We start from the raw sequence: 13,419 nt of genomic DNA on the forward strand, positions 1-13,419 counted from the left end.
AGTTTTGGATTGAGCATGCCTGACTGACCCCTATGTGTAGTATTGGAGTGACCTTTTCTTAACCTCAGTCCACATCTGCCTGCCAACATACTAGTGATAGACCAAATTGCTTAAACAGCCAACTCCCTCTCCTTGGGTGTGTGCTAACATTCTACACACACCAAATTACCAAACTCTTAAACTGTAAACAGTTAGCTCATCTATTCAATATGTATGCAACTGTTAACATTAAGATGCGTAAGTTAAAATCTACTGTTGCCACCCTATTTATTTATTTTTTACCAATCTAGTTAATTTTATTTCAGTTTTCCCCCTATTTTCAGTTAATGGTGGCAAAGCAATGCTTTCAGTGCTGTGCTTAAAAAACAGACTACAGCAGCACAAAATCTTTTGCGTCACATCCTCCCAGTTTGACAGATAACTACTCTGAATATGGTTTTGCACCAACTTTACAGGAATTTCATCTAGACTATATTTCTCTAATTTGCTTATGAGAAAGTTATGCTTTTGACACAGCCCCACACAAAAATCAAGATGTCATGTCATGTTACAATAAGTCTGCATAAGCCCCCACTGTAATCCAGAGCAACATACAACCTCTGATATGCAGATAAGTCAAGTCTCATAAGCATTTGCACATTCCCATTTGACTACTGCTGTTGTGTGTTCTAAACTATGCTATGTAAACAAAGATGCCCTCAATGCTTTGACAGTTTCATAGACAGTATTGGAGGAACGTGTCCAACTTTTATTTTGCAGTCCTGCAATATTTACATTCATGTACAAAACACTATTTGGTACAAACTTCATGTGCAGTATAAAATGAACTGTTCATGGTTTTATATGAATTGAAATGTAAGATCAGCGATACTCTGCAATGACTTCTTCAGGTAAGTCTTGGTTGGGTTGTGGGTTTCCAATTGTCACCAGGGTAAATATCAAAATAACTTCTGTCCTATTTACAAAGTTCTATTGTTCTCCTTTTGCACAGTGTTAATGATCCTTCTTCAAGCAGTTAAAGGCTCACCCTTATTCCATTCTGAAATGCTTGGTCAGAGCCTATAGTCACAAAGGGGAGCAGTACTTCCTTCCAGCATGAAGGGGTCTTATACTGTACCATGACACACAGCTGCAGAAATTCAAGACTTCTCTGATGTTAAAACTGAGTCAAAGGCTGTTGATAACACTTTGCAAATAGCTTGTGCTTGTTCCTGCATTGTGTAACACAATAAAAATCTGTTAATCATACTCAAAAACATAATGTACTGACAGTTACATTTTCACTAGCATTTACCTAAGTGCTCTGGCTATTACATGATGTAGTATTTCAGCAAAAACTCCCATCTATTAAAATTCAAGCAGAACATGATCTACATAATGTTTTCAGCGCTTATACAGAATGAAACAGGAGAGCTGTGTGTGAAATTCTATTGTTTGCAATCATGCCTGCAGACATCTGTTTTAAATTAACTTTGGTGTGAAAAAAAGACAGAATTTTTAGTCTATTATCTGTTTATAGGGTGTAACCAGCATCCTAAAGTTACTCCACTTGCTCCCTTATGCCTTTGCCAAACCATCTGAAGAGTTGGCAGCATGGAGACTAGAAAGCATATACTACCATGATACTCTAGCACTATCTTATCTCCTGCTTTCCTTAATATACCACAGGAGGCGATCAACTGCCTGACTGTAGCCTGAATGCATAGTGCCACTGATATGATTGCTCTGTTCCTCCAGCAGGGCTAACATGGAGCGGGAAAGAGGCTGTTGTATTTGCATGTACAAAGTGGAGCGCTCTCTAACCGCTATCTTTACCAGTGGTCAGGCGTAGTAGCACAGCAGATTGGGCGTCATCTGCTACAATATAATTGCTTCACTTATTTAAATAGGTTTTTGCCTAGAAGTTCCTCATGTTATAGTCAACATTTTACCAGTTGAAGACAACTGGGCACAACTCCCTTTGTTGCCAGTACATCCTTTTTTACTTATTTTTAGGAAGTACAACTATTAGCCATAAGGATGGGAGAATAGCATATTCCAAGGGATACTACCTAAAGAACTAAGGAAAAGGCTGGTCACATGATATCTTTGTAATTTTAGAGCAGTAAAGGTAGTGATTCTCAAACAAAGTTAATCCAGTGCATTCTATGATTTTTTCCCCTTAAATGGGGAGCCATTTATTCTCTGTGAAACCAGTTAACCCTTCAGCTGCCAGAAGGCTGTGATTATGCAAGAGGCGCTACACCTGGGCTGTCACCACTGGGTTTCTGTGCTGTTAAAAATACCATGTTCTAAGTATGAAGCTTGAAGGTAATGAAGTTAGACATCAGAATGTATTGGTACCTAAATTAAGAACCGTAAACATGAATTCTTACCAGACTATTACACTGATACACCCAGAGACTGTATTCTTCATAACTTGCATCTGTCGTCTTCAAAGCCAATAAACTCTTTCCTGCTCCCAGACCATCGTCGTAGCAGACCATCCGCACAATTAAATACAGAGCATGTCTATGTAAAACATCCTACAACCATATGGCAAATTAAAGTTATTCTAAAACTGGGCACAGACATTGACATTTTCTGCATGCTTTCACTACGACGCAAGTTGCCTTTTACAAAATCCTTAGTATTCTTTAGAACGGAATGCTCAGTCTCACACTCTGTGCACTTGTTTACAGAAGACAAACCCTCCCATTGTCCCTGGTAACATTTCCTGAGATTACCCCCATAACATTTTGAATCTTTAAATGAGGGCAATAGGTAAAGATTAAAAACAACAAATAACCAAACTAGTAGCAGTTTAGCACAGGACCAAGATACAATGCACAAATTTGCTGGGGGGGAGGGGGAGGGGAATATCTTGTATCCCTCTGCTGTTTGTCAGTACATTCTTTTAGTTAGATTTGAAGCTGTTCAGGACAGGGAAAATGTCCCTATCTATCCCATTCTTACATATCTAAGAACATTTTTGGTTGCTATAAATGATGATGGAGCTTTAGACTCAGACTATTAAACTAGAATAGTTTTTAGAATAAATTAAGAATCTATCTCTGCATTGTCTACATTGTAGCTGGATCTTTATGAAGGAGTTATAGCTGCTAAGTGGTCTAAATAAAATACAAATTGATGTCAAAGGGTGACGTTCAGAGGCCAGAATTTGTCTAAAGAGTATGTAATGCAATATCACAGAACGAGCCAGCGCAAGCTGGCTTAATCATGGATGTCTGTCAGCTTGTCTCTTGCTTTCAGGCTGAAGGCAGCAGAGGGATGGATAAAAGACTTTAAAATTAGACAGAGATAAGGCTCTCTATGTACTTTCAACAAAGGTGACAAAGGCTTGAGGCCTGGAGTAGACAAGTGCTCTTGTTTAGGGGCTGAAAGATGGGATTTATGAGGGTGGAAGACCATCCCCCCCTTCCGTGCCGCCTTATCCAGTGAAGACTAAGACAGACCCTAGTGGGGGGGGGGAAAGGAATCGAATTTATAATCCAGAAAATATTGAATCTGATGGATCAGTCTTGGTCATCATGGTTAGAGACTTTTACCAGAGGGCAAGAGAACCACCATCAGGATAAAAATTACTAAACCCAGGGAGGGTTTTTTGTTTGGGATTCTCACTTGCCCCTGAAGGAGAAGACTCTTGCTTTGGCTGGAGGACCAAGAACCCCAAGTCACCCATGCACGAGGAGGAGAGACAGACTACATTCCGAAGAGAAGATCTGAGGCAGTTTTGCTAGAAAGGCAAGAACCTCCTGTCCCTCTGTTTCAGCTTAAAAACAAAAACTGGAGTCTTACTCTGAGATCAGAAAATCAGAAGTTTTGAAATGGAAAATAAAGGACACTGGATGACCCAGTAATTAACTGCAAACTCATCAGGGCACTGATAAATGCCTATTCCAGAGTTGCCCACCATCCAACTTCCACCAAATAAAGCCCTTTAAGAAAAGACACACTTACATACTGATCAGATGTTGAGACTTTAATACCATACTTGGAAACTCCCATAATGAACTCTTCTTCAGCTGGAACAAAAGGTAACTTTCCGTCTTGCTTTGAAGGGAAACAAAAAAAAGTGTTAAGTGTACAGAGAAGGGCATAAATAATGAAGATATTCATTACAAAACCTGCATTTTCTCTGTTCTAATTTTATTTCAGACTACTGGAATATTACCATTAATGGGGCAGTTCCCCACAAAGCGGTTTTCTTCTTTAAACACTGCGTTTCTTTTAGTTATTCAGGATTGGGAAGGGAACTTTTTATGGAGAATGAGGTTTCTTACAGTCCTTTCCTTTGTGTTTGTTCTATGGCCCAGCTACACTAGCAGTGTACTGTTTCAGGGACAAACAGTGCAGGCAGAGGAATGTTGATAGTTGCTACATCTTGGTGCACTGATGCTGCTATTGGCAATGCTTGTGCAACATTAGGAACACTTTTGTATATGGCTATGAGTGCTACCAGCAGGTATGCTATACTTGCAATATCTAATTTCTATAATACAAACTGGCATTTAGGAATTCAAGTATTGAGCTTGCAAAGGAATCCTGACCATTTTTTTTTAATAAAAGCTTTTTTGTTTTTATTCCTTTTGACACTACAAAGATCAGCACAGCTCTGAGAGTGAGCTAGATTCTAGCTTAACACAATGGAATTATAAATGGCCATGAGTGGTCAGGCTCTCGCTTTTATTCCTCAGCTGAAAATTTCCTCTCTGTTGTTGAGAAATGTTGGCATAAGTAGTCTTCTTTCATGGATACTGCCACAAGGGCTGGAGACAGACTCTCTGGAATTGTAGCTTTCTGCCACCAGCAAACCCCTGATGATATTTGTTCAATCATGCCTCAGGCTTCTGCGTCAACAACACTGCTTCCTGCAGTAGCAATTTGTTTTTCTGAAGTATACCCTTCAACTACTAACCAGGAGGTAGCTTGGCGGCAGTTGAGCTCTCAGCATGAAGGGTGCATGCTTTAATACAGTAAATTATTTGTACAGTTTAAGGCACTTCAGAAATAAGACATCTATCTGATCATATGATAAATACGCAGTAGGAAGAAACATATTGGTTTAAAATGTTTTGATGTATTTGTATATGTTTTGTCTCTCATTATAAAGACTTACCTGTGCCACATCTATGAAATTTATCAAGTCCAATGGCCCCTCCAGACTCTTGCTCTCATCAAGTTTCAATTTTTCAATGGCACCAACATATTTAACTCTAAATTCTGCACAGGTATCTGAATTACTGTTGCTTTGTCCTAGAACAAAAGAACTGTAAATTCAAAGAACTGTTCTACTTAAGCAGTAACGTCTATTGTTCCTTTGGTGTTGGAAAGTCTCTTTGGTCTTTTTTAATCTATTAATTTTGAATAATCTTTTGCTCCCTTGGCTCAAACACTGGATCTCCCCACTGAAACAATTATGAAACAAGAAGGGTAGCAAAGATACCTAACACTCTTGTGTTATTTGGTTCATAGTATACTAACCTCATCTTTCCTTGACTTCTGATGGGATGATTCTTTAGTGTGCTACCACAGAATGGTCTTTGGTACAGAGCAAAATATGATGACATAAGTCTATTGTAAAGTATGGTCTACTCTAACAGAAAAGTTGGGCAACTTAAACCCAAGTTTTTTTTTTAAATGTACAAGAGCTAACCATAGCTTACAAAACAAGAATTTTTGTTTGGATTTATACATCCCCCAGCCATGTTGAGACCCAAGAGTGGAGCATTTAGCTGGTACACACAAGAATTATAAAGTGAAACCAATTGCAGTGAAAGTCTCTGGCAGCAGGGAGCTGCAGAAGCTTTTCCCTGCTGCCTTCTCTCTGCCAGAGCCTTTCGCTGACAGATATAGTTACACACTGCAGTGTGGACATAGCCAGCTTTTTACTGTGGCATATGTAGACGCAGACTCTGGGGAACACATTTGACACAGAATTACTATTTTGCCTTCAGAGAGGTGAATGTTCTTTTTGGAATTGTAGTATCATGTTAAACATTTTGTGAATACAGGCACTAAGTATTTCCACTTTCTTCATTATATGCATAATCACTGAAACACAATGAGAAGCCAGTTCTCTGGGCTGAGGGCTTTATCCAAAGCCCAGTAAGTCTATGGAAATGCTCTTAGACCTCATAGGGCTTTGGATCTAAGCCTGAAACTTCTTTCCTCTCAACAACACATCCCTGGTAGCATACATACCTGTGACCAAGTGCTAGGCCAGAAAGGCTGAGTCAGCACTTTGTTCACAGCAGCTCCAATCAAGCAAGGCTGAATGGAGCTGACTATACAGAGCTGTATCTAATTTGTGTGTGGGGCAGGGCAGAAAGGCTAATTAAGCCATTAGCCAGAGCCCACAGAAAGGCACAGGACTAGGGTGACCAGACAGCATGTGTGAACAATCGGGACAGGGGGTGGGGGATAATAGGCACCTATATAAGACAAAGCCCCAAATATCAGGACTGTCCCTATAAAATCGGGACATCTGGTCACCCTACACTGGACGGAAATGGAAAGGGGGAAGCAGGCAGTAAGGGGAGAGAGAGATTGCTTTCCTCTGCTTGTTATAGGAGCTGTATATGTTATGAAGCTGGTGGGACTCCATTTGTAAATAAACTGCACAAGGTGTTGGACCTGCACAAGGGTCTCTGAGTAGTTTGTAGACCAGAACAGAGGCAGGAACCACGAGGCTCTGCTACAATACCCTGTTGTTTCAAACCAATCCCTACCATTGCACCTGTTTCCTTCCCCTCCTTTGCCTTCCACAGTCCTGCTACACCTCCCTCTGAACTTCTGTATACCTTCTTGGCATTTCTAGTCCCAAAGATCACTTTCTATTTTAGACTGCAGTAGCTCATGTGCTAGTAAGTGGGCCATCTAATAGGTTTGCCCTCAACTGACTACATGTAAATGTGTAAAGCATCATTCACACAATGTGAACTTACACTTTCTCACCTCTTCCCTTCTCCCAACTCTTGCACACAATCACACGTTTTATAAAATTAATCCATCTTCAAGCAAGTCTGTCTCAGCACTGGTTACATACCTGAACTTTTAGTGGAGTCTGTATCTAGACTAGCGACAGTACTAGATCTGGAAAGTCCACCAAGACTAGAGTCAACAGACTAGTTATAAGGGAAAAAAAATATAAAAATGTCAGTTAATTATTGAAAATGTTAATTTATCTTCAGATTTTCTGCTCCTACATACTTCATTATAATCTTCTAACTTTTATGGTCTGGCGCTATTTGAAACATGACCAAAAAAGTCATACTTCTCCAAAGGATTAATATAATAAAACTTGAAAGAGTATCAGTCTGACTTACTTACACCAATGTAAACTGTACAAGGGTCTCTCAAAAGCTTTCAAACGTTTTTGAAACAGGGAGAGGAGAGATGGAAGAAAGGGCAGAGAAAATGAACTTTAAAAAGTTATGTCCACTGTCTCTTTCCTTACATTGAATATCTTAACCTTTAGGAAACTGACAAGTGCATGTTTCTCACTAATATTTGATATAACATGACCTTTTGCAATGAGATTTACATTAAAAAATGCCAACCATGTCAGAAACCCTACAAGATTTAAGTCATCATTCACCAGCTATCTGACAGAATGTACCTATTACCTCAGAGGACTTACGCTTTAAGATAGGAAAGAAATATTTTAGAAATATTGTATAAAATAAAGAGTAGTTTTTTGATTTGGCTAGCTTGTTCTGAAGAATCAAGCTCATTCTCACTTTTAACGGCTAGCTTAGAGGTTCTTGAAAGATTCATAGATTATAAGGCCAGAAGGAACCACTGTGATCATCTAAAATGACCACCTGTGTAATACAGGCTATGGAAATTCTCCCAAATAATTCCTGTTTGAACTAGAATGTTTCCTTTATAAAAACATTCAATCTTGATTTTAAAACTGCCAGTGTTTGAAAATCTATAATCCTGGTAAATTGTTCCAATAGCTAATTACCCTCACTATTAAGAATTTGTACATTTTCCCTAGTCTGACTTTGTCTAGCTTCAACTTCCAGCCACTGGATCTTGTTATATCTTGGTTGACTAGATTGAAGAGCCCATTATAAAATTTTTGTTCACAAAAACAAAATGTACAAACAGTGATCAGATCAACCCTTGACTTTCTCTCTTTGTTAAGTTAAATAGACTGAGCTCCTTGAGTCTTTCACTATGACATGTTTTCCAATCCTTAGTCATTCTCATGGCTCTCCTCTGAACCTAAGTAACTAATACTTCAACATTACAAAAAGCACTAAGTATATTTTTTTGTACAACTTCTTTGTCATGTTCTGTTGGTGTTGAAGTAGACTCCTAACTCAACATCAATGGGATTTATGCTTGTATGATGGAAGGACAGCATGCTACCTACAACTGAAAACTAATTCTGATATTGTTTGATTTCACAGTCAAAAAAAAGCAAACGACATGTTTATTTCCGCAAACATCATGATCATATTAAAGACTCTATTAAACCAGCCACACCAAGGCAGTCAACTATCAACATTTACTATTTATTAAGCATCAGTGTGCTTGATGCTGTACATGACAAATAAAGATGCAGTCCAAACTCTGAGGGACTTACAATCTAAAATCCCCTTAATTAATCATTTGACTTGGAATGTTACTTTATTGGTCAAAAAAGGTCAAATATTTCGTAAAAGAAATTCAGATTAACTCTGACAATCGAAATGACTTTTCTTCTTTAGAATGCAGATCTCCCTAAGACTCTCATAATTTAATCTATCACCCAAATTTAAAACTATTATTAAAAGGGCAACATAAGTTCAACATGTATAAATATTGTATCAGTCAGCTGACTGACCTGTCATCTCTAATTAAAACAATGATTTGTCTTTGTGCAGATGCATTCTAGTTCTGAAACAGTAATGCTTCTACATTGGCATCTCTTTCCTTTTAAAGAATAGTAGGAATTAATTTCAGTTAGGGAGTATAAACGTCCCTCTTGAAAGCCAGAAAAAAAGGGGGAGAGGGGATTGAGTTCTTAAGGAATAACATACCTTAACCTGATAACGCTTTAATTCCAGTAAAGGTTTCTGATTAGAGCTGGTCAGAGAAATGTAACATTTTTGTCAATTTGCCAATGTACTGAAATTAAAACATTTCATGGAGATGGTTTGATTTTTGACTACATTCCACCAGAAACAATCCTGTACACCTGGCTAGCTGCCAAGGAGACTGGAAGTGCTAGGAGTCCCAGTTCCCAAGCTCTCTGCAAACTGTTGGTTCACAGCAAATGAAACTGTCCCACAAACATACTATACCCCCAATTCAGCTTACCTTGCTTTTAGTACTGATTTCACTGCTTTGGGAGCTGCTGCTGCTGTGTCGTTTTTTCCCTTTTCTGAACATTTTTTCACCATAATTGGATCAAAGAAAATGCTAAAGGAAGGAGAATTAAAAATAAAACCTGTCACATTACACCATTAAGAATAGGAGTCCCTGCCAAAAAAACATGGTGGGCTTTGTGTGTAAAGTGGAGAATGGTTGGGGACCACTAGACGAATGATTCTGAGGATGGGACTGGGAATATGAATCTATTTCTTATGACTGTGCCACTTGTGTATGGCTTCGGGAAAATCACTTAACCTCTCTTCCTGAATTTCCCTATCTATAAGAAAAGGAAGGATTTTAACTTTGCTACTTTACACACATTAAAAAATTGATTCTTACAACAGCCTTGTGAGGTAACTAATTAACAGAACATGTAAAGTAAAGTAGCAAAGTTAAAATCCTTTCTATTCTTATAGATACGGAAATTCAGGAAGAGAGGTTAAGTGATTTGCCCGAAGCCATACAGCAGCATAAAATCAGAGGCAGTCTTCACTATTATAGTCTTATATTCAACCTCTTAAGCTTCTCCTGAGGCTTGAGAACCAAAGGACTTACTTTATAAAGAGACATGAGGCTGACTGAGAACTTATGAAGCAGAACTGTTGTCTATCTCTGACCTAACACCAACTACATCTCTTCATCTGGGAGGCAGGGGAAGTTAACTGTACTGTACAGGGTTGTTAAACCTTGTTTCTTTGGACAGAATTAGGGAAAAACACTCTCTGGACCTATTATAGGCCCCAAAGAAGGAGCATCACATTACATGAACCAGAAAAATGGCCTACTTCCCATGCTATATAATTAGGCATTATTGTGGTAAATTAAAGGAACTTGCAAGCAGTAACAGGCAGATGAGGAGGACTAGACATCTCCAAAGTCATCAAGAGTAGAGGAGAAGGAGAAAGATCAAAATCAGTTTGCCAATAAAATCGGCATCAGGGAAGATAAAGTCTAGGTGCAAGTTTCATTAAGTAAGCTTAGGCAACCCCATTTGATTTCCCAATTGGCCTCTAAACAAACAGCCCAGTATATTTGATCTTGAGCCTGTACCGCACTTTGTTTGTGAGCAACAAAATTAAAAAAGGTGAAAACTTGGATGCAGTCCCACTAATGTAAGCACACGAGTGTCATCATTTATATAGCACGTGAAGGGCACAGGACACTTTACCACAAGTAAAAATGACAGGTCCATGCCCTTTAGTGATTGTAACTAACTGAATCAGTAGGCTAAAACTGTAAGTTTAGAATGACTGTCTGTGACCCGGGAAGCTCTTAGTGCCAACTGGCAAAGGACAAACAAGGGATGCAGAGGCATTACAGGGATCTCCTGGGTCTGGCTTACATATTCTAGTTCACCAAGGAGCATCACGTGAGGTCTCAAATACAAGGTGGTGTCACAACAGTCATCTATATTGCAAAAATCATGTATGGATGTTACATAAGGAGTTCTGTATATACACTGAAAATTACAAGATAGCTAGGGACTGACCACCAGCAAAGGTGAAAAACAGGTTTTCTGTCAGGCTTCGTCTACCCTCAAGCCCTATAGTGCAGGGGTGGCCAAACTGTGGCTTGCCAGTGACAAGCAGCTCTTTTACAGTTAAAGTGTGGCTCATGGAGACCCCCACTCCCCATTCTCCACCTACCAGATTGGGGGGGGGGGATGGCAACCTCTGCCTTGCAGAGAGGTGGTGCGGTAGGGGCTTCTGCCCAGCGGGGAAGGGGGTCTTGGGGCTTCAGCAGGAGTGGGGCTGAAGCCCTCAGCCCCAGCAGATGCCTCCCACGGGGCTGAAGCCCCAAGTCTCAAACTTCTGAAGATTGTCATATGTGGCTTGGAGGGTCAGTAAGTTTGGCCACCCCTGCACAGCTGTAGCACTTCATGGCCTGTCTACTGTTAAAAGGCTACATCTGAGCTGCTTAGCACTTCAGTGACTGAAGGGATTCTCCCATAGGTGCAGGTGGTCCCCCTCCCCAAGAGGCTGTAGCTAGATTGATGGATGAATTCTTCCATTGACCTAGTGCTGTCTCCATGGGGACTTAGGGTTTAACTATGCCACTCAGGGGTGTGGATTTTTCACACTCCTGAGAGCCACAGTTATGCCAATGTAATTTTTCAGTGTAGACCAGGCCTCAGTGTAGCCACTCGCTACAGACCAGAGGTAGTAGCTAAATCAGCAGATGAATTTTTCCGTAAATCTAGCGCTGTCTACACCAGGTGTTAGGTTGGCTTAACTACATCGCTACAGGGACGTTTATACTCCCTAACTGAAATTAATTCCTACTATTCTTTAAAAGGAGACTTGTGATAAAATCAGGAGATCTGACAACACAACTTACAGTAACTTGCTTTAGACCTAAATAATTTCACTAACTGTTCATTTGTGTTTAGTAAATTTCGGCAGGAAAAAAGTCCTTCACATTTATAAATGAGGGGAGGGATAGTTCAGTGGTTTGAGCATTAGCCTGCTAAACCCAGGGTTGTGAGTTCAATCCTTGAAGGGGGCACCTAGGGATCTGGGGCAAAAATCAGTACTTGGTCCTGCTAGTGAAGGCAGGGGGCTGGACTTGATGACCTTTCAGGGTCCCTCCCAGTTCTATGAGATAGGTATATCTCCATTTAAAAAAAAAAATGCATTTTTCACACCCCTGAGCAAGGTTAACTTTTTAGTGTAAACCTGGCCGTAGAAAAAAAAGTTTATCTAGCTGGCTGCTTATATGTAAATTTACTATTGTATAACTGACAATGGATCTTTTCTCACCAGTTTGAACTGAATGCTAATGAGGACTGTAAAAACTTGATAGAAAAGTAACAGATAGAAGCAAAGAGGAGGTAAGAACCCTATCTTGAGGTGCATATTAAAGATTTGCTCTAATATATTTGGGGGTCAAAGAAGACACCCTGTCATCCTTCACCCAGGAAGTAAATGGACAGTGAATTTTACTTCATGAAAGGGGGGTCTCAATGAGGCTTGACTGAATACAGTGGAAAGAACTTTGTGTGAGATAAATTTCCTTAGACAGGAGGTTAACTTGTTAGTTAAGTTTAGTCTCCAGAAAATCTATGATTTTCTTTTACATGTAGCCATTTGTTTCCATATTCTTATTCACTGTCATTGAATCTCTGATCTTTGATAATAGATATATTTATAGTGAAAACAAGAATAAGTTTAAGTGGCCTTACTTAGTGAACAACCATAGTGTTCAGGAAAGAGAAAGTTCTGCACCTCATGCACCATTTCAGTTCTTTGCACATCCAACCCAATTTGATAATATTTTATTACCCACAGTGAAGGATGGAGTAGGCATAGAAAGATTAGATTTTTATTGGTAAATGTTGATAAAAGTCAATTTCACCATGCACACACACAAATGGACAAAAACTATTTCCATCAATAACTGAAATTTACAAAGTAAGACAAATGTTACTTGAGAACTTATTAGAGTTTGATTTAAGGATATTTACTTTGTATATTTTGACATATGATGCTGACAATTTGTAACAATGGCTGTAAAGCTTTAACTTTCTGAATCTCAATGTCTACTGTCATTAATTACTGACTGACGACTCCATAGTCTGACCCCCCCCCCCATGTTTTCCTCACAAATGTGAAAACTTAAATAAAAATAGGGGGGAAAAGCTTAAAACACAATTTTGTGCAAAATTTTAATTGATAAAAATCTTTAAAATGCTTACAATAAACATCAACTCTACCCATCTAAATTATAAACAAACAAATACCAAATTTTGCCAAACCTAGATATGAGTGGCTGGAATTTGGCACAAAGAGACAAAACCTCAGGCCCTGCTCATGAACAGCACAAAAAGCAGTTACCAGGTGCACCTGAGAGCCTATCGGGGCTTCAGTCACTTCTGTCTGTCTAGGTATTTACATGGTGCTCACTGTCAAGGTATCTGACTCCAGACTGGCTCCTTAAGAAACAAGAAAGATGGGGAACTCACACCCCCGGGCTGGGGTCCCCACACCCCCATCCTGCCACGGGCCCCTCCACCCCAGGCACGTCCCAGCACTGGGATCCCCCACCCCCGTC

General features: G+C 39.6%; 1 protein-coding gene across 3 annotated transcripts; it reads right to left on the reverse strand.

Moving 5' to 3' along the window:
• Positions 1–734: 734 nt before the first annotated feature.
• ITGB1BP1 (integrin subunit beta 1 binding protein 1) lies at positions 735–13,333 on the reverse strand. Of its 3 annotated transcripts, none has more exons than XM_026655341.2 (7): positions 13,212–13,333; positions 9,316–9,417; positions 7,049–7,127; positions 5,120–5,256; positions 3,961–4,053; positions 2,376–2,525; positions 735–1,211 (listed from the first exon to the last, which is right to left on the reverse strand). In XM_026655341.2, the coding sequence occupies exons 2-7, from the start codon at positions 9,385–9,387 to the stop codon at positions 1,140–1,142; spliced, it is 603 nt and encodes a 200-aa protein (XP_026511126.1). In that variant the 5' UTR covers positions 9,388–9,417; positions 13,212–13,333; the 3' UTR covers positions 735–1,139. The 3 variants fall into 3 exon arrangements, with proteins under 3 accessions (XP_026511126.1, XP_026511120.1, XP_029768269.1); XM_026655335.2 differs by having other exon boundaries at positions 13,203–13,333; XM_029912409.1 differs by lacking the exon at positions 13,212–13,333 and having other exon boundaries at positions 9,316–9,642.
• Between the last annotated feature and the right edge of the window lie 86 nt (positions 13,334–13,419).

The sequence above is a fragment of the Terrapene carolina genome, unplaced genomic scaffold (assembly GCF_002925995.2).
Source record: "Terrapene carolina triunguis isolate 2854851 unplaced genomic scaffold, T_m_triunguis-2.0 Scaffold42, whole genome shotgun sequence".
Lineage (NCBI taxonomy): Eukaryota > Metazoa > Chordata > Testudines > Emydidae > Terrapene > Terrapene triunguis.